Below are 23,521 nucleotides of genomic sequence, written 5' to 3'. Positions count from 1 at the left end.
GTCGTGAAAGGCTATTGTATACGACTTGCCCTACGTCTACGACTGAGACAGTCTTAAGCGTTTACGGATTGTTCTCTGCCCCATCAACCTTATTTCAATATCATCTTAAGTGTTCCCTGCCGCAAATAATTCTACAAAATTCTACAAAACTATAAAATATAACTACCAGAATCGAAGAAATTGTACGTAAATTTAAAAAGTGTTGTAAAAATTAACATGAAAATGCTAGAATTGGAACACTTTTGTTAATTTTTGTAATATTCTACAAGTAAGCAGACGTTTTAATTCTTTAAGATTTTGTTGTTTCTCAAATTTTTTAAACTAGTAAAGTTTTGTACTAATTTTTACAAAATTGTACATTTTCATGAAATACTACTTGCAATAATTTCTTGATTTGAGAACATTGTAATTTGTGGTAGTATTTCGTAGATATTTTTACAAAAAAATTAATGTTTCAACGAAGATATAAAAGTTTCTATTTCAAGTCAATTCTTGTAGTTATTTATAGAAATTTTTTCCGCTAGGGTTGTCTTAAGATGCTAATACGGTTCTGTGATTGGTTAAAAATCAAGGTTGGGAAAGTTACTTAATAAAAGTATCTAGTTACAGTTACAGTGTTTTCGCTAAAAATGTAACTAGTTACAGTTACAAGTTACCAATTCTGAAAAGTAATGCGTTACAGTTACTCAAAAAGTAACGAATCGTTGCTTCGCAGTTACTTTCTTGCAATGAAAATAAAAATATCAAATCCGCGTTTGAATTATATAAAGTGTCGATAAAAGCGTTTATGCGCAAATGCAAGACCTAATGCGATCTGTAGAGGTTAAAAATATATATAAAGTGACTATTAATGTAACTATTAAATTAGTTACTGGTTATCGAAAAAATGTAACTGCGTTAAGTTACAGTTACAGATGGAGAGAAAGTAATGAAGTCAAGTTAGAATTACCAAAAAAAACAGTAACTGTAACTGTAATTTCGTTACAAGTAACGAGTTACTTCCCAACCCTCCCAGATAGCACACATAGTTCTATGAATCTTTTCTTGGCGTGCAAATATTCTTAATTTCAGAACATTCGAATCGAATATTCTATAAATACATATAGATTATTACAATTAGAAGTCCTATATTCATAACAAAGAAGTGCGTTTTTAGAATATTCGTCGAGAATGGCTTTGGAATATTCGTTCAGAATAATTTTTTAACATTCATTGAGCTTATGTATTGCACATTGTTTGTTGTGTAATACACTTATCTTATGCAAAAGGCAATGAAACCTGTGATCGTACTATGTATAACCGACACGCTATATTCGATAGATTCACATTCGAAAAAGATTTATAGTAGCGCCAGTCGAATGTTCTGCGAACATAAGATAAACATATAAGAATGATCGGGACCGCGAAGATCAAAGGGGCCGACAGAGAAACTAGTTATACTATGCTTTATACTATACAATTTACTTTTACGAGAGCCAAGGACGCAGAGTTTTAGATCAGCTGACTTGAGGCTGAATTCTGATTGGTTCTCGTGAGCAATCCGGTAGGAAAATTAGTATCGCGTGCCGTTGACTTTCTTCAGCTATGCTTGCCAAATGTGGGTGGAATGATTGAGTACGATAACATTTGAGGAAAAGTGGAAGCAGAGTGCGAATTAATTTCAGAATGAATGTGACGCGAGTAGAGCGAAACGGTGGTAGCTTATGTCTTTACTTATATCCGTTTATTAATTTGATCATTTAGAATTTATGAATTAAAGACATCGCCCGCGTGCCATGCAATTGTAATTCTGTGGAGGCGAATTAACTCGTCTCGTTACCGGCATGTGTCAAGATTCACTTCTAAAATGCAACCGTACGAAACTCTTGAATAATTAAACGATTTATTTATAAAAATAATACGATTGAGGACGAGCTATTACGAATCTTACGCTTCTCAAATTTTTGCAACGAATCAACGAGTTTCGTCCACCGCGATAAATCTTGATATTTTCTCTATTTAATTTTTATCGCGCCGCTTGCGGAAAAAAGAATCAATCTGTTCTTCGAGTGCGCTTTTTATTTGTCCATCACCAACCAGAGCTTCATCGTCACGAAGAGTACATTGTCGTAAAGCTCGAGTTGTAATTGACGCAGCATTTTGACTCCTTTTGAGAATTGAGCAACGCGACAACTTAGAAATTCCAGAAATTAAAGAGATTAATCAATAGAGACTCGCGGAGTAATTGAACCACTTGCAGATCATTATAGATTTTCTTTAACTTGATACAATTATTGCGACTTAACTTGTACATCCACGCGAATTAGCTTAGACGTTTTTCATCTCGAGTGTCCTTTGTGTTTCATTTATAATCCGTCACTCTGTCGTACCACCGGAAAAATAACTTTTCTCCCGAATACGGCAAAATATCCGATTATGTCTATCGCGGTCCGCATAAACATTCGACAGGACATCGCGCAAGTTCGTCCTCATCGCACGCAACCGACGTGCATGCCCGAAGGCCGGATTTCGGGGCTACGTCGAAAAGGGACAGAGGAGACGAGTAGAGACGTCAGGATGAAGGCAGGCGGGCTGGGGGATATAAATCGATGCGCAAGCAGCTTTGCGCGAGTTGTTCTCGTTTTGCGGTCGGCCGTAGCACCTGTGCCCCGCATCGCCCACCATCGCGCGCGGGGTTTACGGGGGCAGAAAATAAATGCGAATCGATCGGCAGCTTAATCATTCGGGCGGCTCCCCCTCGTCCCCCCCCCCCCCGCGTCCTCTCCCTCGTTGAAAGAGCAGCGGAAAGGCTCCGGGTTGCTGGGACAAAATGCTCGGCGCGAGCCCCGAACCCCGAAGCCAGAGATATTGCCCTCTGAAAGGCGTACATGCGCCCTCCGCGAGTCGATCACGGCCGCATAAAGCACTCCCGGGCGCAACAAGAAAAATGCGCCGGGAGACGCGCTATAAAAATCCAGTCGGCGCGAATAAAGCCCTATTCGTTCGACCCGCGATAATACGATCACCGCTCCTAACCAGTTTCCGAACGTGCCTCGCATTTCTATGTCGACTTACAGCGGGGTTACCGGCGATCCGCGAAAGTCCTGCTTTCCTATGAGATTCTCCGCATATTTAGGGCGAGCCGACTGATGAGTTTAGCGGTTCGTTTGCGCGCCGAGTTTATTCGAGGTGGCAATAAGTGGTAGACGTTTGTAACGAACTCCAAAATCAATCGAGAACAATAGAAAGCGCGCGATAATGAAATAAGAAAAGGAACAACCGGCCTCCAAAGTGCCTCAAGGCCGAATCAGACAATTGCTGACTCGGATTGGATTGGGATTGGCGATTGACGATTGACGATTGTCTTCTAGCCAATGAGAGTCGATGAAATCGCTGGCTGCTCTGCTCTCATTGGCCAGAAGACAATCGTCGATCCAATCTAGACTAGCAATTGCTGACTCGGATTGGATTAGGATTGGCGATTGACGATTGTCCTCTAGCCAATGAGAGTCGATTAAAATCGCTGGCTGCTTTGCCCTCATTGGCTGGAAGACAATCGCCAGTCCAGTCCGCGTTGACACTTGCTAGGCCTTTAGCGCTGACTTTTTCTAAATTTGATCTTAAAAAAATTGGGACACCTGGAACAGCTGCCGGACAGAACGGGTTTACGTTCACACGCGTGGCGCTCTGTAATATATCGAAGCTACAGCGCTTTGCACATGCGCTTCGCGTATTCCCTTCCGAAGCTCCTCACCTAGCGGAAGAATGATCAAGCATGCAACCATTCGGGAAGGTGATTGACGAGGCGTCACGGAGATATAAAAGCGTTATATGGCGTGGCACGATACATCGTTCTGGAGCGGCGAATTTCCCCCCCGATACGTGCGTACGGGATAAGCCGGAAGTCGCTCCGCGTTGAAAAAGTGCAGGCGTATCGAAAGGAATTTATCTTAATAAGGCGCAGCTCGCAAAAGCCGCCCGAGCGCGCGAATCTCCCGATAGATGAATCGTTGTGCGTACAATTGATTTCTTTTCAATACAAGTAGGGGCATCGGCCACGCGACATTTTCAAAAATTAATTTTAAAGAACGAAAAAACCGTAAGACTAGCTTCGTGAAAGTTTTATTTAACAATAAAACAGCCTTAGCATTTTTTTCTCATAAAAATGAAGAGATGTTAACACTTTTAAGACCCGGCCCGCGGGAAGTTTGACGACTTTCAACGTGGCCCGCGAAGCGAAAAAGGTTGCCATGCCTGGTATACAGTGCATTATCGGCATGTGTTCTCTCTCTCTTTGGCAAAAATATTCCGTTTCCGGTCGATCAACGGGCTCGGTCTGTGTATCGCGTTACTGCATTGTATATCATGAAGAGCGAAGCGTACTATAAAAGCCGACTGACTTCGACTTTTACGCCTCGAATCGCAGCCATCAAACGTTAGTCTCGGCGCGATGCGATGAGGACTTCTCCCGATGTCGTAATCGTCTGGTCCTGGCGACATACACGTATATCGCGGCGGATCATAAACTTTACGATTACCATACCGCGCGGAACTTTTACTGCGAATCGGCGGAGTTCCTCGCGTGCGAATTGTCGTCGACCGTAGTCACACACGGCTGAAAAAAAAAGAATACTCTCTCTCTCTCCCGCCCGCACACGCCAACGACGACTGCTCGCGCGGTCGTTAAAAATTCGAGAGGATGACGCGGCTCCCCGAAGGAATTAAAAGTGTCAAAGTATTCCGTCGATGCGGGAGCGAGGTATTTGCCGGGCGTTAGCGCGAGGTGGCATTTCCAAGTCGCGAATGAAACGTCGTTTTGCCGCGATTCCGGGGGAAACTCGCGGACGAGGGAAATTATTTTTCGCCGCTAAAGGGACGCCGCCAGAATCGTCGCCGCGCCGTCGGGGAGGGATGGGGGGAAACGAGGTTTTACGGCGTCAGCCGCTTTCTTGTTCTGGAAACTTTCGCGAGTAAAACGGCCCGGTGGTTTACGAAACGGGGACTCAATTCCTAGCGTTCGTAATGAGCGTCATTGTTGGCGGTGCTACCCGGCCCGGTCTGCTTTCTTCCTCGCGGAGATTGGACTTTCCGAGCTCGCGAGGAAACACGGTATAGGGTGCTCGCCTGTGTCGTGAGCAGGGCTGTTCTTGGAAACTACAATGCCCGTTGCCCGCGATATTCGATAGGTCGCACTCGAGGGAGGCGTGCACATTCTCGTGCCAAGATTAGAGCGAGATAGGGCAGAATAATTTCCGCTCGTTCGTACGCCGGGGGCGCAATTTTGATTTTGTTCGGAAAAACGCGGAAATTTGCAGCGCGGGACGACGATTTGTGGTCAATCGAAGAAAATGCAAATAAAATTTTCTATCTATTCGCGTGCGCTCAACATTTTAGCTCTCGTTCCTTCGGGCCTCTACGGGGTTGAAAATTATAATATATTCCATCCCTCTAACTTTTTAACTCTATCCTAGTTTCCACGATAGAGTTGAGAAGCGAGATCGTCGTCGGCGCAAAACACATCTAAAGCAAATTGCTTTCGTGATTCTTGTTAGCTAATAAAATTCATAAAGAGAAGAAACGGAAGCAAGGAGAATTAGAGAATTCGAAAAAGTACGAATCTAAGAGAAACTATTGTACTGTAGTTAAAAATTCGATTAAGCTTTTATTACAGCTGTGACTTTCACGTGACATCAAATAACAATAGCGGGGATGTGTCTCTGTCCCCCCATTCCCTTACTGTCCGCATGAGAGGAAAAAACCTCAAGATTACGAGAACGTTCTCCGGTAAAGGGATAATAAAGCGGCGGGCATTGTAGCTTCGCCGTGGACTTTTTGAAGTTGCTCTATCTCGAGCTCTTTTCCGTCCCACTCGCCGTTTACGTTATTCTCAGCGTTTTTCTTCGCCTTGTCCTTCTCTCTCTCCCCCTCTCCCCCCCCCCCTCTCACTTCCTTTCTCTACCATCTCTCGCTTTGTCTCTTTCCACCGGGAATAAAAATCTTCAGGAGCTAAAAACTTTGCAGTCTCGAAGAACTAAATCGCGATCTTTGCGGTGGTCTGAACTCAAGTAGCTCCTTCAAAGCGCATTCATCTGCGCAATAACAAAAAATAAAACACGCGGGGGAACGTTTCAAACATCCAAAGTATTTCTATGGAGTTACAAAATACTAACGGGATATCGTCTCGGTTGATTTCAGCGAACCGGCCTTTGACGATCGAGGAGCTAAGGGACTCGATATCCTCCGAGTTGGAGGGCAACCCACCCCTGTGGATCACCAGGAGACCGGGCAAGTACGGCGTGGACGTGTACATTAACAACGCGAAGATCCTCCTGGAGCAGAGCAACTTCCAGTCTAAATTGAAAGTCAACGGCGACACTATGACACAGGTTAGTGTTTCGTTGCTACACTCTTAATCTTGTATCGCGTAGTGCCGCCAAATTCGAGGCATACGTTAAAATAAAAGGTACCGTGACTATGAGGTACACAATAATCTACCAAGATAGGAGGGAAGATATTTTTCCCGGTATATTTAGCACGAGGCACAAAATATTCTCCATGGGAAAAAATATATCCTTAATGAAAAAAGAGATGTTCCCAGCGCGAATGTCGTTAATATCGAACAGTTGAGGCCTCTTTTCCGCGATGCCGATTGGTTTTCTCGAAGCGCGGTGTGCGCTTCACTTCTCTTTTAGATTCATAGTAAGTGAAGATTTGCAATTTAGAAATATACACTTGTATACACCAACTATTGAGATAAAATCTCTGATCTTAGGAATTAGAATTTAAGTAACGATTTTTGTTTCCAAACATTTTCTCGATTGAACAGCATTAATCATTAATCACTATACCAATAAGTCCGCAGAATGATACACAAAACGTAGTAACTGTCACGGAACAAAGTAATGTAAAATATTAAGTACAGAATTTTCGATTTCGTCGGCGGGATAACGAATTCTCAACGTTTTTTTGTTGTTTGTCTCTCGGCGCGGTGACGTACGACGTTTTTGCGTGCCAGCGTGTACTCGAAGGTCGCCGCACTATCATTCGCTCGCCGAACGTCGTGCCGGCAGGCAGTGGCGAGAGTCGCTCCGTGCGTGGTATTACTTTTGCGTTATCGGTTTCCAAGACTCGATCGCGATGGATATATGGATAAAACGCTATTGATTTGTACACCTTTATCAGTAACCAGTAACGTTCCTCGATCAATTAGTAAGTTTCTACAACTTGTAATGAGGATCTAATTGCGTGTTGAGGCGACGGCTCTTTGTCAACGTATACATAGATATTTTACGAGACTAACCCATCTAAAATATGAATGTAAACCGTGGTACTTTGTCGCGGTTACATCTCGTTTACGCACCGCGCTTTTGATTATCTGTCGATTTCGCATATTCTGTTCCATTTTCGGGAAAAGAGAGAAATTTGTGCGACTTCGGCGTTCGCGCTGCAATTCGCTCTGTCGTTCTTCGCAACTCGAACGGACAGGAAGTAAAGAAAGTCGCATATCGCACGTCGTTACATTATGTAAATGTAATAGAAAATTATCTCGATTAACTGTTGCAATTAATAACAACTATTTGTCGCTGGAAATTTTGCTCGCTTAATTTATTTCGAGGATTAGATTGAATGACAAAGATTGTAAAATATCATTTTGTTGCGGACTAATAACTAATTTTTTTTACTTTACCGCAGATTATTCTTCCGATGCTCGCGTTGTGTTTTATATCGCCAATTCAAAAGTGATTTATCCATTATCCTATTCTTCCGACTCAAAAATGCAAGTTTGAGTATTTTGTACGATACAAAGTCACGCGATATTTGATAATAATATTTCGTGCGTTTCGCGGTATTTCACATCGCGGACGGGAGTGCCCGAAATTTCGCGCGATCGATGATTTTCGCGAGTGAGTGTGTGAGTGCAACAAGGAGGAGGAGGTCTTGGAGACATCGGGCAACGGCGGAGAAATGGTGAGGTAAGTGTCTTACATTTTTATGTTATTTGCTACTTGTGCAAAATAAAACATATTTTATATAATTATTTTAATATGTACCTATTTTTTTAAATATAAAATATGAAGTATATTTAATACAATAATTTCGATTTTGCATAATAAATCTATAATAATCATGTACATATTTGTACTTTTACAGTTTTAACATATACAGTTAACGATGTACATACAACTCTGCTGTTGCGAATCGTATCAGTGAGTGATAAATTACTTTTTATTTTAAACTGACGTTGCGCATACAATGACTTCTTTGCATGTATACAAATTCTTAAAAATATACAAAGTTCAACCACAAACTGCGCGCGCGAAGCGCGCGTTTTGTCATTTCTAGTATTTTAAAAAGTAGGTGAAAATATATGGTAATATATTTCATATATTCGGTACATAAAAATTCTATTAAAAAATTCGTATATAATATTATATGTGTCAAAAATATATTATACTAAAAATATATGCGAAATATATATCTAAATAATATTTTAATTATATTTTTATAATTTTGCAATAACGCTCTTCGCTGCCGCGAGGCGGCGATCGCACGTTACACTTTCTCGTATTTAAAAATTAACCAACAGCAGTGTACAAGAAGTGGCGAGAAATCTGATCTAACAGTTGTGGCAAATGAAATCAATTTGACCTCCGCTGGTAAAGCGTCGAGAACCTAAATTCCAAGATACTTAGAACACCTAGTGCAATATTCCTTTTAATATTTTTATATAAAATATATGATAAAACATAAAAAATATACAATGCATACATTAGACGTATATAATCTTTACACAGCTATGTATTATAATGTATATATATCATGCATTTTATCATATATTTTTAATACACACATATGAATGATATATGAAAAATTCACATACTTAAGAGTGTGTCGCGCGGTTATATCTTGCGCTAAATTCGTCAGTGAGCCTGAAATACCCAGCAGGGCTCGCATTAGAAGAATTCTGTGCGCCGGGATAAATAAGTAAGAAGATAAATAAGAAACCACTGACTTGCGTAAAACTCTCGCGAATGCACTTGTGCATGCAGCAACGGTGAATCGCGGGGTTTATCTCGATAAGTTTTATTCTCCTCGCGTTCGACCGCCACTTTTCTGACCGATTTGCCGACAGGCCACCTCCCGGCGCGGCGTGCCGGCGGCTTTCTAACGAGCTTTTAATGAGCTTTACACGCTCACCTTAGCCGCGAGACCATTAGGCTGATGGATATCGCAGGTCTCGATAATGTCGAACGGCGCTTCCTGGCATTCGCGCGCGCTCTCTCTTTCTCTCCCTCTTTCTCTCTCGCGAGAGAAAGAGAGAGAGTCATCAGCTCGGTTATCGATGGAGCGTCCAACGTTTTCACGGCTGCTTGCAAATTAAACCTGCGGTGTGTTAACGTCCGATTTATAATAATGAATGCGCCGAACCGTAAGTCATTTGAGAAATTACGGACGTACCCGTGTCCCGCGTCTCCCGTCGGTCGGGCGAGAACTGGGAACGATTAAAGCGCGAATTTATTCGAGAAAATATACAATTTCCCGTCGGAATGAGTTTGGAAATTGGAAATTGGCGTGTTGCACGATTTACAGATTCTCGGAGAGCCCGCGTAGTAAATCCCGCCGCCTTGGAAGAGATAAGCGACGCAATTCGACGCGATTCGGCGCATCGCGTAGTATTTTGCGCAAATGCAGCCCAGGTGGATTCGCCGGGGGTTCACGGGGGGGGGGGGGACACTCTATCAAGCCGGAATCTTTTTCAAATGCCCGTAAATTCGCCGTCAATGGCGTATCCCCCTTTTCAGCGGTGTCTCCCGGCTGATTTGGGTTTTCGGTCTCGCGCAGGGAAGGCAGGATCTCATTTCAGGTCGCCCAGACGAATCCTTTAATCTACAGTTAAAGTACCATCACCTGATGAAAATCGCACGGGACTAGCCGGGGCTACGACTAATCCCTTCGACGAGCTCTCGCCCTGCAGATCAATCTCTCTCTCTCTTGCCTCCCGGTAATATTAGGGAAACTTTTCTCATCCACTTAACCCGCAAGTTCCATTGCCTCGGCTACTTCCCGCTCGTTACCAGCGTATGAAAATATCGGTCTATAAATCGCGTCTCCCGCCCTCCACTTTTTAATAAATATGAGTTCAAACTAAGACGGAAACTACCGTTCTTTCTTTATCTCCTCTAAAAAAAGAATCGCGTTAAAGGAGAAAGCGCGATGTTTCCGCAATTTGCTATTATGTTCAGAAAAGGAGGGAGAAGCGCGAAAGTATTTTATATATATGTATATATATTTAGTTCAATTTCGAGCCAGATAATTATAGCGTATCATCAGATTTAATTTAGATTTAATACAGCTAAAATTACTTTATTAATGTATTTATTACATGCAAATATCATGACAAGGATAACTGCGACGAGGGGCTCAATTATTGTGCGCCGCGAATTTGACGTAAAAACTATAATTTCCGTGTTGTACATTCCGTGAGAATTAGTGATAATGATTGATTGTAACATTATCATTAATAATTGCGAGTGCGCCAATTAGCCACCGGATGGCGACGATACGCTGCAATAACTTACATTAATCATCCGTAATTATTAATTGCACGATGATTCAATAATGCATGATTGATAGGTGCAGCTAGACGAAAGTGAAATAATCACAATCGATAGCCGCAGTACGCGCGATAATTACAATATCGAAACTGCAATGAGTAAGATTCCAAATCGTACAGAGACGGAAGGTAGAGAGAACCGCGGGGGGGGGGGGGGGGAAAGAGAAAGAAAATTATATAAATTTATTATTAAAAAGTAATTCCTCGTAAAAACATGTTCTTAATCATTTTAAATGTTTCATTCTCGCAACCGCTGTTATTAATAACAGCGAAAGGAACTTAAACAGTTTTTTTTACATCAACGCTCATTTTTCTCCAGTTATAACGCTGCGTTTTTCTAAAGCCCCGGCTTGTATCAGTATCTAATTTTACTGGAAAAATTATGTACATTTTTATCCCGCATACCCGCCGGAGAGACATAAAAGTGTTGCAAACTCCGTTTCCGCGTGTGTGACTATAATAGGAAATGTCTCAACAATAGAACGGGTCAGCGATCCGTTTTCAGTCGGCGCTCGCTCCCACGAGCGCGTTGCATATCTATCAACTCGTGAATAGATTTATGCGCATTGTCCCCTTACGTATACCCGATAGACATACGTATTCCATTATCCGCCGTGTCTCAGATCGCAGCCGGGAGTTTCGAGTCGGGAGTTTTACGGAGAAATGTCCCCGTCGAAAATCCCTTATCCCTTATCGCGACGCGCCTTTTATCGGCACGTCGCGGGGAAATTACTCGATATACTCGCCGAGCACCCTCGCCCCAATTTCAACTCGACAAATTCGGCGACGGTGTCGTCGCGGCGGCGCTACATTTCCGTCGCGAGTCGCGCGCAAAACGGTTCCTCCGTACCGTCGATACGTTGCAGGCGCGCTCGATTCAGCGTTGGCAATTCAGCGAATGGCTCTTCCTTCCCCGTCCCCCCGTACGTTGCTGTCCGTTCCGGCATTTTATGATTATGGACACCGTATTTACGATACGCCGGATTAGAAATATAGTCCGGGCCGACGCGCATTTTAAGTCCGCCGTAAATAACTTATAGTTAATTCCGCCGTGTTCCCTTATGCGTCGGATTAATGTTTCATTGGCGAAAACGTGGCTCGCATTCTTCGGCCCTCCCGCGCCCCTTTGGTCCAATTCGTGCGGGCGATAATACATTTTTAAAGCGCTCGGTCTAATCGGTTTCTCGATGCAGACATTATGTCTCACGGTACACCCCAGGCGTTCGGAGAGATCTAACTTCCGATTCGACGATACACTCGGAGATATTCAAGAGGTTCGGCCGGCGCGCGCCTCTTTCCCGTAGTTGATCGCGTCATTTCTCCGAAGATATGGATTTTACGACGTTCCTGAGAAATCCTCTCGCCGAGCTTCGATTTCCTGACGGACCCGCGCAGGCAGTCGAGATAAAAGGGGAGAACGTGAGAAGGAGGCGACTCTTCATCCCCGGAGTTATGGCCGGTTTTATTACGTCAGCCTGTGCTCGCGAGAACGTGAGGAGTCGGCAGGGATCGAATTTGGGGAATATATTCACGGATTTGTCGTCGGCCCCCTCGGCCTGTCGCCGGAAGATACAATATATATCACTTCCTGCCGATTAGATGGCGTGCCATTCAGTTTCTCCTAAATATGGGGTGCAGTCTCTCGCGCGAATCTCGTTACCGAGTCCTCGCTGCTGGGGAGCTGCAAGAGATCCACCCGTCCCGCCTTATTCGCGGACTTCTTCCATAATCCGCGTTCGCAGTGCAATGAAATAGGAAATTTGCAAATCGCCATAGCGACGCGTCGAATTTTAACCAAGTTTTTCGTGCTGCAAGGCGGGAAAGGGGCGCACCGCATTACGCAGAGGGCGGAAGAGCGAACGAAAGGAGGAAGAGAGAGAAAGAGAGAGAGAGAGAGAGAGAGAGAGAGAGAGAGAGAGAGAGAGGGGAGGGGCAATGTTTTTAATCTCAAAAGACGGTGTGGGTTTTGATCTCATTATACGTTCCTGGAACGCAGCCACCCCCTCGAGCGAGCTCCTCGCTCCTGTTTTCTAACAATCTAAAGAAATTCCAGTCCGAATAACTACACCGACGCCGGCAGGATCGCCTAAAGAGTTACGGTTAATGGAGGGGAAAAATACCAGGGTGGAATGACGGGAAGGGTTGCCGTGAGCGCGAGAAAGAGAGAGAGAGAGAGAGAGAGGGCGAAAGAGGGGAGACGCCGCGGCAGTACTTGAGTGCACCAAGAAGCCAGTGGTGCGAGCAGTTGTCCGCGGAGAGAAGAATTGAAAATCAGCCACCGCGAGAGAGGCGGGTAGAATAGTTGCGAGAAAGGGATGAAGTTTTTCCGCGGATGGTGGAAACGCAGGAGTGGGGCCGTGTTTCGGACTTTGCGGGAAACAAAGATGCCGGTCGCTTGGTTGGGAAGTTCATGCTGCCGTAGAGAAGTGTGTGACAGAGAGAGAGAGAGAGGGGGGGGGGCAATAGCGACAGCATAAAAACGCGTATTAAAATATAACGGCAGGTAAGCTCGAACGCGATAAAGCTCGAATTAAACATGTTTCGGGCGAGAGGTTCCACCGTGAAAAAGTTAACAGCGAGAGACTCGTCCGTACGGAATAACGAACCAATCAATTCTTGTTCGGAGCAACAAACACAATCGTGAGACGAACGTCTCTTGAAGTGGAAAATTGGCGTCTAATCTCAGTTCTGACTGTTCCATGAGTATTTGTTCGAAACGAAGTGAATTCGGGGACAGGCGCAACCACCTGTATCCATCCGTGAGTTAAAAATAGAAGTGAGATCGGTATCCTGTTAAAAATGCATTCGAGGTAGACCGCGGCCGGGCGGGACTTGACTCGAAAACAAGGAAGCCGAGGTACCGCGAAGAGACATGGAGAAAGGGGTGGATGGGGGGGGGGGGGTGAAAGGGAGGGTCATTCATCGTGGAAGGTAAAGAGCGAGGGGAACGAGAAGAGAAAATAAAAGTTGCCGGAGGAGAAGGGGGCTATAACGCAAAAATCGCGCCACTTCGTACGAGAACGGACCGTACGTCCATCCCTCTTTTCCCTCCCTTCTGCCCCGCTCGATTCAATGAATCTCGGAGTGACCTTAAAGGAGATAATCCAATTTCCGCTGGCAGTTTCTCGATCGTCCATCGACGTCGCGCATTCCCGAACTCGATAGACGGGGGTAGCTCATGTTTTAAAGATTGACAATATTCAATCTCGATTCATGGATCCCTGCGCCCGCGTCGCGATAGATATATAAGTGCCGCATCAGCCGTCCGTACTAATTTCCATTAAGAATAACATTTGCAAGTCGAGAGGCACAGACGCGGCTTCTTCCCGGCCTTCCCCTGCCCCCCCCCCTCCCTGCGTCGTTTCTCTCTCATAAATTTCGATGATAATTGAACGACGGACGGAGTACCGGCGGTCTCTCTTAAGAAACCGGGAGCGGAATGGATGAAAATTAGCGCGATTTCTATACCGGCGATGACTCGCCGTCGCTAGCGGAGCTACATAATTCGGTATTCCCCGCTTTGCATGGAATTACCCTCGCGCGCGCTCTCTCTCTCTCTCTCTCTCTCTCTCTGTCTCTCTCTTTCTCTTCTCGCCTTGAATATTCATGCGGAAAGAATGCATTTGATTACTTAATAGCCGCGACTCGCCGCGCGTATAAAATTATTAACGTACGTCAACTGCAAACTTAAACGCTCCACCGTTCCCGCCGTTTCTTCTCCCTCGCTCTAATTGAAAAGCAGGAAGGCTTTAACTGGAGACGTGGTCCGTTATATTTTCTAAATTTACGCAAAGCGTTAAGTGCTTCATTAAAGGGCTTTTCCCGAAAAAAAAAAGAAAAAACGCGACAAGCGCCAGATGTTAAAGCGTTAACGAGCCGGAGGAACGTTCCTCCTCTCGCGTAGATAATCGCGCGTGGCAAAAATCGCGATAAGCGCGGGAGGGACGATTGAGACGCCAAGTGCGATAAGCGCGCGTCGATAGCGCTCTAATGAATCGCGGCGGGATCGATTTTAATCTCCGAAGAGACCGCATCCACGCCAAGTTTATCGCGGAGGTAGCTGCGTACGATAATTCATAGTTAACCGCGCGCAGATCGTGATTATCTCGCGGCGGGGCGCCCACAGGAGAAATGAGCGAGCACGGGCCGCGCTGTGTATCGAGATGATAACTCGTACCCGCGTGTACCATCCCCGACCGCGAATATGGGTAGCCGGGCTGATTAAGAAGGAGCCCCTGGCCCTCCCCCCTCCCTCCGCTCGCAGAGAGGTCGCGAATGGCTCGGCGGCAACTATCGGTAAAGTTTAATTAGCGTTAACTTTACGATACTCCCGCGGTAGGCCGACCGCGGCGGTGGTCGCGCGCACTTGCCACTCGCGCGCGAAATTGGACGGGTAACAAAGAAGCGAGGGGAGAAATTAATATGATCGAACGGTAGCCTGGTACAGATCGATACCGCGCAACCGCGGAATCCTCGCGAGCCCCGACGACTCCTCGAGTCGTCTCGATTCTTCAGGCCCGCGTCCCAAGTTCCATATCCGAGAAATGCGTAGCCAATCGACCCGCGGCCGTTCCAGAAAAAGTCTTTAGGACCTGGACCACGTTCGGGCATCGTGGACGCGGGCCTCTCGTTAATATTGAATCAGCCGACGGCACGCGAGCCAATCAGGACGCCGAATCTTAGATCAGGTGACTTACGGCTGAATCCCGATTGGTTCTCGTGAGCAATCCACGGGGAAAAGTATCTTTACAAACTTAGACGATTAGGATCAGTGACAATACTTATGTACATAACTTGATCTACATACGCCCTCGTCACACAGTTAGTATCGCTAACAGCGTCCCTATCGCGGAGCGATACCCGAGAATCAAGAGATCCACCACCGTCAATATTAACCACGCAATGATCAATAACGCCGGTATTTGTTAAGTAACACTGATACGGTATTGTTGACCGCGTAAAGTTTCGGTTGCGAGCTCCTAACGTTATTCGGGAGAGCTCCTGGACGTCTTCGCGCGAAAAATCAGGACACGGCGGGCAGCCGCGAAAAATTAAGGATTCATTCGTACGCCGGCGAACGTTCGATCTCTCCCCGTCCCCTCTCCCGCCCCCTGCCCCCGATGACTCGCGACCGCCGGCAAGATAAATGGGCGTCCTGGCTCGGGCGCGTCTTATCCCGTAAGGAACACACAAACTTCGCTTTCCTCTCTCATTCCCGGTGAGTAAAACGATTCATTTCTAGCCAACCACCACACCCCCTCCCCCGCCGCCGCCGTCGCCGCTGTCTTTTTCCGCGACTACGCCGGATAAATGGGACACGCTCCCTTCGCCGTCTTCCTTTTTCTCTCTTATCATACGATCTTCCACGTCGCCCGTGCCCTCTCTCTCTCTCTCTCTCTTTCTCCCCTCGACGAGCTCATAGACGCCAACTTTCCGTACGACCGCGCGACCAGCGCTCTTTCCCCTCCCCCTCGCCCCCTTCATCTTTACGGACACCGTGATGGATGTTTCGTATTAAAACTGTCGGCGCAGCCACGATGGATCGTGCGGATATTTAATTATCTACTCCATGAACGCTCGCGTCAGATCTGCGTGTTTCCGAATCTGGAAAAATTTTCAGACGCTTCCACCGAATTTTATTCCGCAAGGCGCTTCGTAACGCGGAAAGTATAATTTGTCCGCGACGCCACATATATCGAACTACGGCTGCTACAGTAATTCAGCGGTGGCTGCGGGAGCAGTCGGGCAAACACAGTTTCTGATGGAATTATTATGTTAACTGAGTTCTATTATCAACGCCGCTTATTAATACAGTTTCTCGGCGTTTCAATTAGTTTCTTCGCTTCCCCTTCCGCCTCCCACCCCGCCGCCCTTGCCGCGCTCTCGAATTATATTTATTAAAGATGTCGCGACAGCAGCGCAACGGCGAAAAGATTAAGCTTATGGATGTTAAGTAAAGTCCCTGGCACACGCCCGGGACGCAGTTTTTCTATCGACGCGACGCGGAGAGCGCGCGTGGGGAAACTCGCGTCTTAGTCCCAGTCTACAATAGATGATTTAAGCCCTAAGCTTTAAGAAATTGGCCAATCACGGTCAAGTATGAGTAGAATGCGCGACTGTGATTAGTCAATTTCTTAAGGCTTAGGGCTTAAATCTCTATTGTAGACTGGGACTTAGGGGGATGCTAGAGTGAGTCCGCACCCTTTGCACCTCTTGCGTCTGGAGTCAATTCACGGAAACATTTGCACAATACACAAATTGTACTTGTGCGTACAGAAAGTGTCCCAGTAAGGCCCGGTTTCACCAGACGTCGCTTAACTTTAATTCATGTTTATCTCTTTCTAAAGTAACAGTTGGAAAGAGACAAAGAACGAATTGAGCCAGGCTTAAAGTTAAACTACGTTGGTGAAACATTTTTGTATATTGTGACATACACAAAAGTTTTCAATAATTGGTGCACTATTGCAACAGCATATTCCTGAGACCAAATCAAGTAAGAAAGGTCCTGTTCTATAATACTTTTCCCTCCGACAAACAGTTATCGAGATATCATGAGCTAAACTTTGAAAAAATTATAAATTTTCCCTTGAATATCTCAAAAAGTATTAGGCAAATCAAAAAATGTTTCAAACAAAGGTTGTTCATATTAATTAGTAAAATAAAATAGTATAATAAACAATAGGGGGTTCCATAAAAAAAATTGAAGGTGACCTTCACGTGACCTTCAACCAACTACTCAAAGTCATACCAATGGTACCATCTTATGTCCCCCTCGAAATACAACTTTTGTCTAAAACATTTTTGTTTGCCGGGCTTAGTTTTTGAGATATTTTACCGTCCAAGTCAAAATGGGACACCCTGTACATTTCCCAAATGTTTCCATGAATTGACAGCTTCAGGTGCGAAGGGTGCAAAAAGTGGAGAATCAGTCCAGCATCCCCTTAATATTCCACAGACGAATTCGCCCGGGACGTCGCAACTTCGCCGCTTATGTCTCCCAACGCCCTTGTTCCTCCCCCCTCCTTTTCTTTCCCCAAACGGCTGCAGTAAGAACGGGGATGTCCCTCGCGAGATAAGGGAGTCGGGACGCGATCGCGGGGACGAGAGCGAATAAATAGTGGCGTCGGCGGCAACGTTTTAGCCGTGAACTTTTTCCTTTTCGGGATGGTAAATGATGGCGCCTCCCGGCGGGGATGCGCGCAAAGGGGGTAACAGTTTCTACATCTTATCACTTTCCAGTGACTCCACTCTTTCGTGAAATAGCGTGTACGTGGCGGAAGGAAGGGGCGGGGTTGAGAGAGGAGAGAAACCTATTGTGCGTCCTCTCCTCCTCGGCGGCGGATCTCGCGTAATATATTTTCTATACTTAGAGACACGATGCGGAGCAACGCGCGCGATCTCCTCTATAAAAGTGTCTCCAGCTACGTACGCTTGCGAATTTATCGCGTATCAGGTAAAATTGAAGAAACGCTATTTCGAGACGTTGTTTTCGAAGACAAAGAAGCGGCCCCGTCTTGTCGAAGGGAATTTCACGGCGCATCGCCCAGGAAGCGCACGTGAATAAATATGTTTTTCTCTCCTTCATGAGTTTACTATTAAAGCGCGCGTCAGTTGTTTCTGACAGACTCGATATAGCCGGGCGTTCGTCGCCGCAGGATAAATACTCGCGACGTGCACCCCCCTAGTCTCGCCGTCTCTTTCCCTTCTCTCGAACTCGGCGTTTATTCGCTTCCTCCATTTCGGTGGTTTATCTTCCAGTCTCTCTTCGTGTCTCCGTTCCCGCCGAGCCCGCGCCACGTCGAGCTTGACGTCGGTTTGTCTCACTTCGTCTTCGCCACCGCGGCCGGATTCGTAGATCCGTTCGACTTGTGCGAGATTAACTCGGTCCTCGCAAGTCAGAATTAGGGAGTCTAAACCTTAATCCCGGGGTTGCCTAGTTCAACATCCCTACACCTGCCAATTACGTAATCTCTGCCGGAAATCTTTGTTTAATGCAATCTTACGATACCTCTTGATCCTCTTGATCCTCCGTACCTTCCTCTTGATACGAATTTTTCGACTATCGTTATTTCCGCCCGATTTTTACTATAAATCAGTTATTTTTATATCAAGGCTCAGTTTCACCAACGTTGCTGAACTCTCAGCTTAGCTCAATTCGTCCTTTGTCCCTTTCCAACTGTTCCCTCAGAAAGAGACAGTTAAACTAAAGCTAACGGCACACGATACTATTTTTCCTACTGGATTGCTTACGAGAGCCAATCAGAATTTAGTCTTAAGTCCTGATCTAAAACTGTACATCCTTATTCGTTCGCGTAAGCAATCCAGTAGGAAAAATAGTATCGTGTGCCGTTGGCTTTAGATTAAAGTTAAGCGACGTTTGGTGAAACCGGGTTTCCAATTCTATGCAAAACTGTGACAACGTTCTCTAACAATTGCTTCATTTTTTCGTATGATTTCAGGTCCTGCATATCATAAACGAAGTTCTGGAGCCGGTGCGATCCAACTCGGCGGAAACGCCGATCTACAACCCGAACGCCTTTCAATTTCTGAACCAGAGCGAGAATCTCAATTTGGGCGACCATCGCGTGCGGTAAGTGGACCGTTCGGTAAATCAGCGCCCGGAGTTCGAGAGACTCCGGACCCGGCGCTATTTACACGGCGATCGTTTTCGGTAGGTGGGAGCGTCTGTCGGCGCATATAAAAGAGTAACGAGGACATTTATCGCGGCCGGGAAGAGAGAAGAGAATAGAGATAGGAGGGCTTTTCCCGTCCTCGAATCTCGGGCGATAATCCGCCCTCTAAACGCGTATATCGCGCTCTCGAAGCGTCACTTTCGCGAAATATCGCCGCATTCTTAGATCACTGGATTGTCGTTCGCCGTTAAATCCTACACTTCAAGAATTTCCTCTGATTCCCCGGTAGCCATCGACGTTAAGCCCTTCAGTTCGAGGCTACCATGAATACTCGCGTCTATGACTATGTTTACACGGCACTCTAATCGGGTTTAATAACATCCGAAGTTAAAGGGCTGGCCAATCACAGTCATTCCATTCTTCTGAGGAATAGTTGTGATTGGCCAGTTTTATAACTACAGATGTTATTAAACCCGATTAAGCGTTCCGTGTAGCAGCACTCTATGACGTTTATACATACTGGCAGTCACTCGCCTCACGGATTGAGGAAGGTCCTAGGTTCGAATTCTGACTGAGGTAATATTTTTCGCAGTAAGATTAATAATGTACAGTACGGGAAAGGGGGGTATTGAATGCTAAACGTAGCATTTAAAATATAATTACAAATCGTTTAGCGATTAGAATATGTGAATTTGCTGACGATATTAATTCCACCCGTAAGAAAACTGCGTTATGTCCGAAAGCAAAACCGGCGCGCACGACAAAGATGGAAAGAAACGGTATATGAATTCACATTTTAATAAATTACAAGTATAGGCTACCTACCATACATCTTACCTTAGACCAGCATTAGCCGTTTTCTATATGTTGTTTAAAAACTTACAAGATTCGTCAAAGTTAGAGATGTCAAAATGATGTCAAAAGTCAGAGATTTCCCTGTACAACGTGTCTAGTCGTCGACGTTAGAAGACAGCATAAGCGATAAATGACGTCAAGTACGGAAGTCACAAGGTATTTTAAGTTACGTGCTTGAAGTCTCGCACAGTCTCGGCTCCATTTTGACACGGTTTCTGACGCCAACAAGTACAGTCAGTTGGCGCCGCTAATCATCGCACGCGTATAAACGGGGCTGAAGTCTGACGGTGAGAAGATACGCTGTCGATCCGATCTAAATATCCCATATTGATTATCCTCTCGAACAATTGCTCGGGCGCATTTAAAGTATACTCGGACCCTTCCTCCTTCCCCTGTCAATTAACGCAGTCCTCCTAATTTAAATATAAATACAAAAACTTGGCGCATCTAAATAACGTAAATAAATGCACGAACTTTTCTCGTTTGTCTTATTAACGTCGGCGCGTCTCGTACAACCACGCCTTCGTAATTAACCCTTTTTTTTCTCTCCCTCCTCCCCGCAGCACCTTCCGACAGCGGATCGTCATCTCGAAGAAGGAAGGTATCTTCAAGGCCGAGGGTCGCTTCACCTTCTTCATCCCCGTCGACGAGGGTTTCAAGGTAAGCGGCTTTAGCGAACTGATCATCCGAAGGGATGATTTCAATATCTCTCATGCTCCGCGACCGCGCGCGATTTCCCCTCGGAACGTTCGAAGACAATTGCACTCGCTGCGAAGTCAGACGCAGCGACCGAGACGACTTATTGTTAGACAATTCGAGACTTATTCAGGAATAGATATAAGAGAAGGTTTAATTCAGGTTTTGGTAACGCTTTCGTCTCGAGTGGTATAAATATTTTTCTAAATTTTTCCGGTAATTTAATTATAATGTATAAATTATCGGAAAGCTAGAGAACGCTACGGGCGTTCTGGGGAAAAAAGTTGCAGTCAGGGACGAAAGGGTTAAATTCAGAATTGATTTAATCCTTTTCTGACCAGTGAGACATGGTCAAGTGGACACACTTGCGCTTGCATTTCTCGTCTTTCTGGTTCCTCGGGATGTTGCACTAAAAATCATAATATCAGAAAACAGAACGTGACTCAACCGTGAAAGGGTTACTACAATATTAATACTGTAATATTCTCGAAGACGGAGACGCGGGGCGGATTAAGAGGAATTTCCCGGATTCGAAATGCTGAAAAGAAACGGATTATCGCGATGCACGCGCGGCGACAGCGCGCGGTCCTAGGACGCCGCGAAATTTACGCGCGCATTCGAAATGTTCCGCGGAGCAGCAGCCGCGCCGCAGCGCGGCGCGTTACACGGGATGACGTTTCGCCGGCGGATGTAAATTATTCCGTACGGATAACGTGCGCGTGGCATTTAGACGTTTCAAACGTCGGATTACAAACGCGACACCCCGACGTCGCGCGCAAATCTATTTTAACGTCGAAGAAATCCTTTATAGGCGGGCCAGAGTCGACGTAACGCGAGGGAAAAAGGGGGCCGCGATTAACATCCGCCATTGTTTAGGCTAGTGTTGGATCTTTGTATTTTTTTTTACGATTTGATTCGGTTGGAGGAAAATCGAATAAAAAGGCAAAAAGCCAGAAAGGCTTTCGCTGTCTTGAAATTTGTCTGTCCGAGCTTTGCTTAATCGAATCAAATAGCTTCATTTTATGGATCTATAATACAATGCGATTAGAAACGTTCTATTTTGTACAAGCAACTCGAAACGCTTAAGAACTGACGATTGACAACGTACGATTGTGTAGAATGTACAATGTACAATTTGTCAACTTGCATAAATTGTTTAAACGTACTTATTGGCCACAAAATAGAATGTTTCTGAACGCAAAGAGCACCGCGTAGATAAAAGCTGAACTCTCGAAAATGCACGTCGCTCGTTCTCTCTCGACGATTCTCAGCGGTTGGAAGAAATGAAGTTCGTTTCCGTTATTCCATCTAACTTATTTGTTTATTATCTATTTATTTGCGTCTTACATCTTACTCGGCTGAAATAAACGCGGGGGAACTCGCCGTCTCGCGCGAACGTCACGGCCGGGGAGCGATCTCGTCCTCGTTCTCTCCTCCGATTAATCCGTTACCGTGGCTCCATGTCGTCGACGCAGCTCCGTGATCCGTGACGCATTATTCACTCACGCACACACCCGCGAACCACCGCGGATTTTCTCCCCGATTGAGCCCTTCGCGTTCGAGCGAACCCGTCCGCCCGAAAGAACCGCGGCACACCCGGACGACAACCGGGGGAAGGTCGGTTGTGCCACGTTCCATTTCTACCGATGCAGATTAATGTAATCTCTCAGTTAAACTTCCCCTTTATCTCTCCCCGGTTTTAAGAATCGTGAAGAAGATAAAAAGCGGGCTGAACCGAGATTAAAGTTAATCCGCGTCGCTCGTGTAACTCCGTTCCAGCGGCGACACCTGCGATAAAACGCGCCCGCGTGCTCACACGCGGCTATTCACTCGCGGAATCGCGGAGAGACCGCGGGGCTTCTCTTCCTACTTAATTTCATTGGCACCGAACTTTAGGCCGAAGTCAATGCGACCATAAATAATAGTAGGGTAGTTCTTTTTTTAGATCTCCCTCCATAATCGGATTTTTCTCTTGAACGTTCCTTCTCTTCACCGTCGTCATTTTTAAACGAAATGTCCGTACTACTCCCGTTGTGTACGAGATTTCTGTAACTACAAAACTATTTATGACGCTCCCCTAGATAAAAGTACACACGCTTTCGCGTTGATAAATTGTATGTAGAAATTGTGAAACTTACGTTGTTTCACTCGCGTCGCTTCTCTTGTGAAGAAAAAAACCGATATAATACAAGGACGGCTCGTGGCGAGAAGTCTAGACGAGCTATTTTCTCAATTAATTGTGTCCTAACGTCGTATTTAATATTGATTAAAAACGTTTGTTATTATCAGAGTGCCGGTAAAAGCTTTTTAACAACGCTCGTCAGCGGGAGCCGCGCTACAAATTTTACGCGTTAAAATTTCGCATCCTCCCTTGTTCGCGTAGTTTCAAGAAACGTCCATTAATCCCAGGCGGAAATAAGGACAATTAAAAATTATGAATTTCGTTGTACGAATCTGCGCGCATCCCCGCTTCCGACCACTCCCCCGTGTTTCATTATGCTCGCATCGCGGCACTTCGGCGCTGGAGAATTCCGCTTTTTCTCCAATTTTCAACGCCAAGCTCGCGTACACACAATGGATGTTCGCGCGCACGTAATCCAACTTGGAGCGTAAAAACGAGCCGGAGTTAAACGAGCCATCCCGTCAGAAATTACCGAAAGTTTCGCGCCTGTACATACGACGCGTCGGGCTCGGATCCGAAAAAAAAAGTGGAAAGCGAGGGAAGAACGAAAGAAAGAAAGGG

The 23,521-nt window shown here is 45.5% G+C and overlaps 1 protein-coding gene across 2 annotated transcripts in view; it reads left to right on the top strand.

Annotated features, from left to right (window-relative positions):
• LOC105560981 (fasciclin-1) overlaps positions 1 to 23,521 on the top strand; it is a 274,172-nt gene that overhangs the window by 194,915 nt on the left and 55,736 nt on the right. For both annotated transcript variants that reach the window (XM_012010571.1, XM_012010572.1), the window contains exons 3-5: positions 6,175 to 6,365; positions 19,054 to 19,184; positions 20,646 to 20,742. In XM_012010571.1, coding sequence (XP_011865961.1) covers positions 6,175 to 6,365; positions 19,054 to 19,184; positions 20,646 to 20,742 — 419 coding nt within the window. The remainder of the gene's footprint in view (positions 1 to 6,174; positions 6,366 to 19,053; positions 19,185 to 20,645; positions 20,743 to 23,521) is intronic.

The sequence above is a fragment of the Vollenhovia emeryi genome, unplaced genomic scaffold (genome assembly GCF_000949405.1).
Source record: "Vollenhovia emeryi isolate VEMERY1.0 unplaced genomic scaffold, V.emery_V1.0 DF939215.1, whole genome shotgun sequence".
NCBI classification, from domain to species: Eukaryota; Metazoa; Arthropoda; class Insecta; order Hymenoptera; family Formicidae; genus Vollenhovia; species Vollenhovia emeryi.
This window is presented reverse-complemented; position numbering and strand designations above follow the sequence as displayed.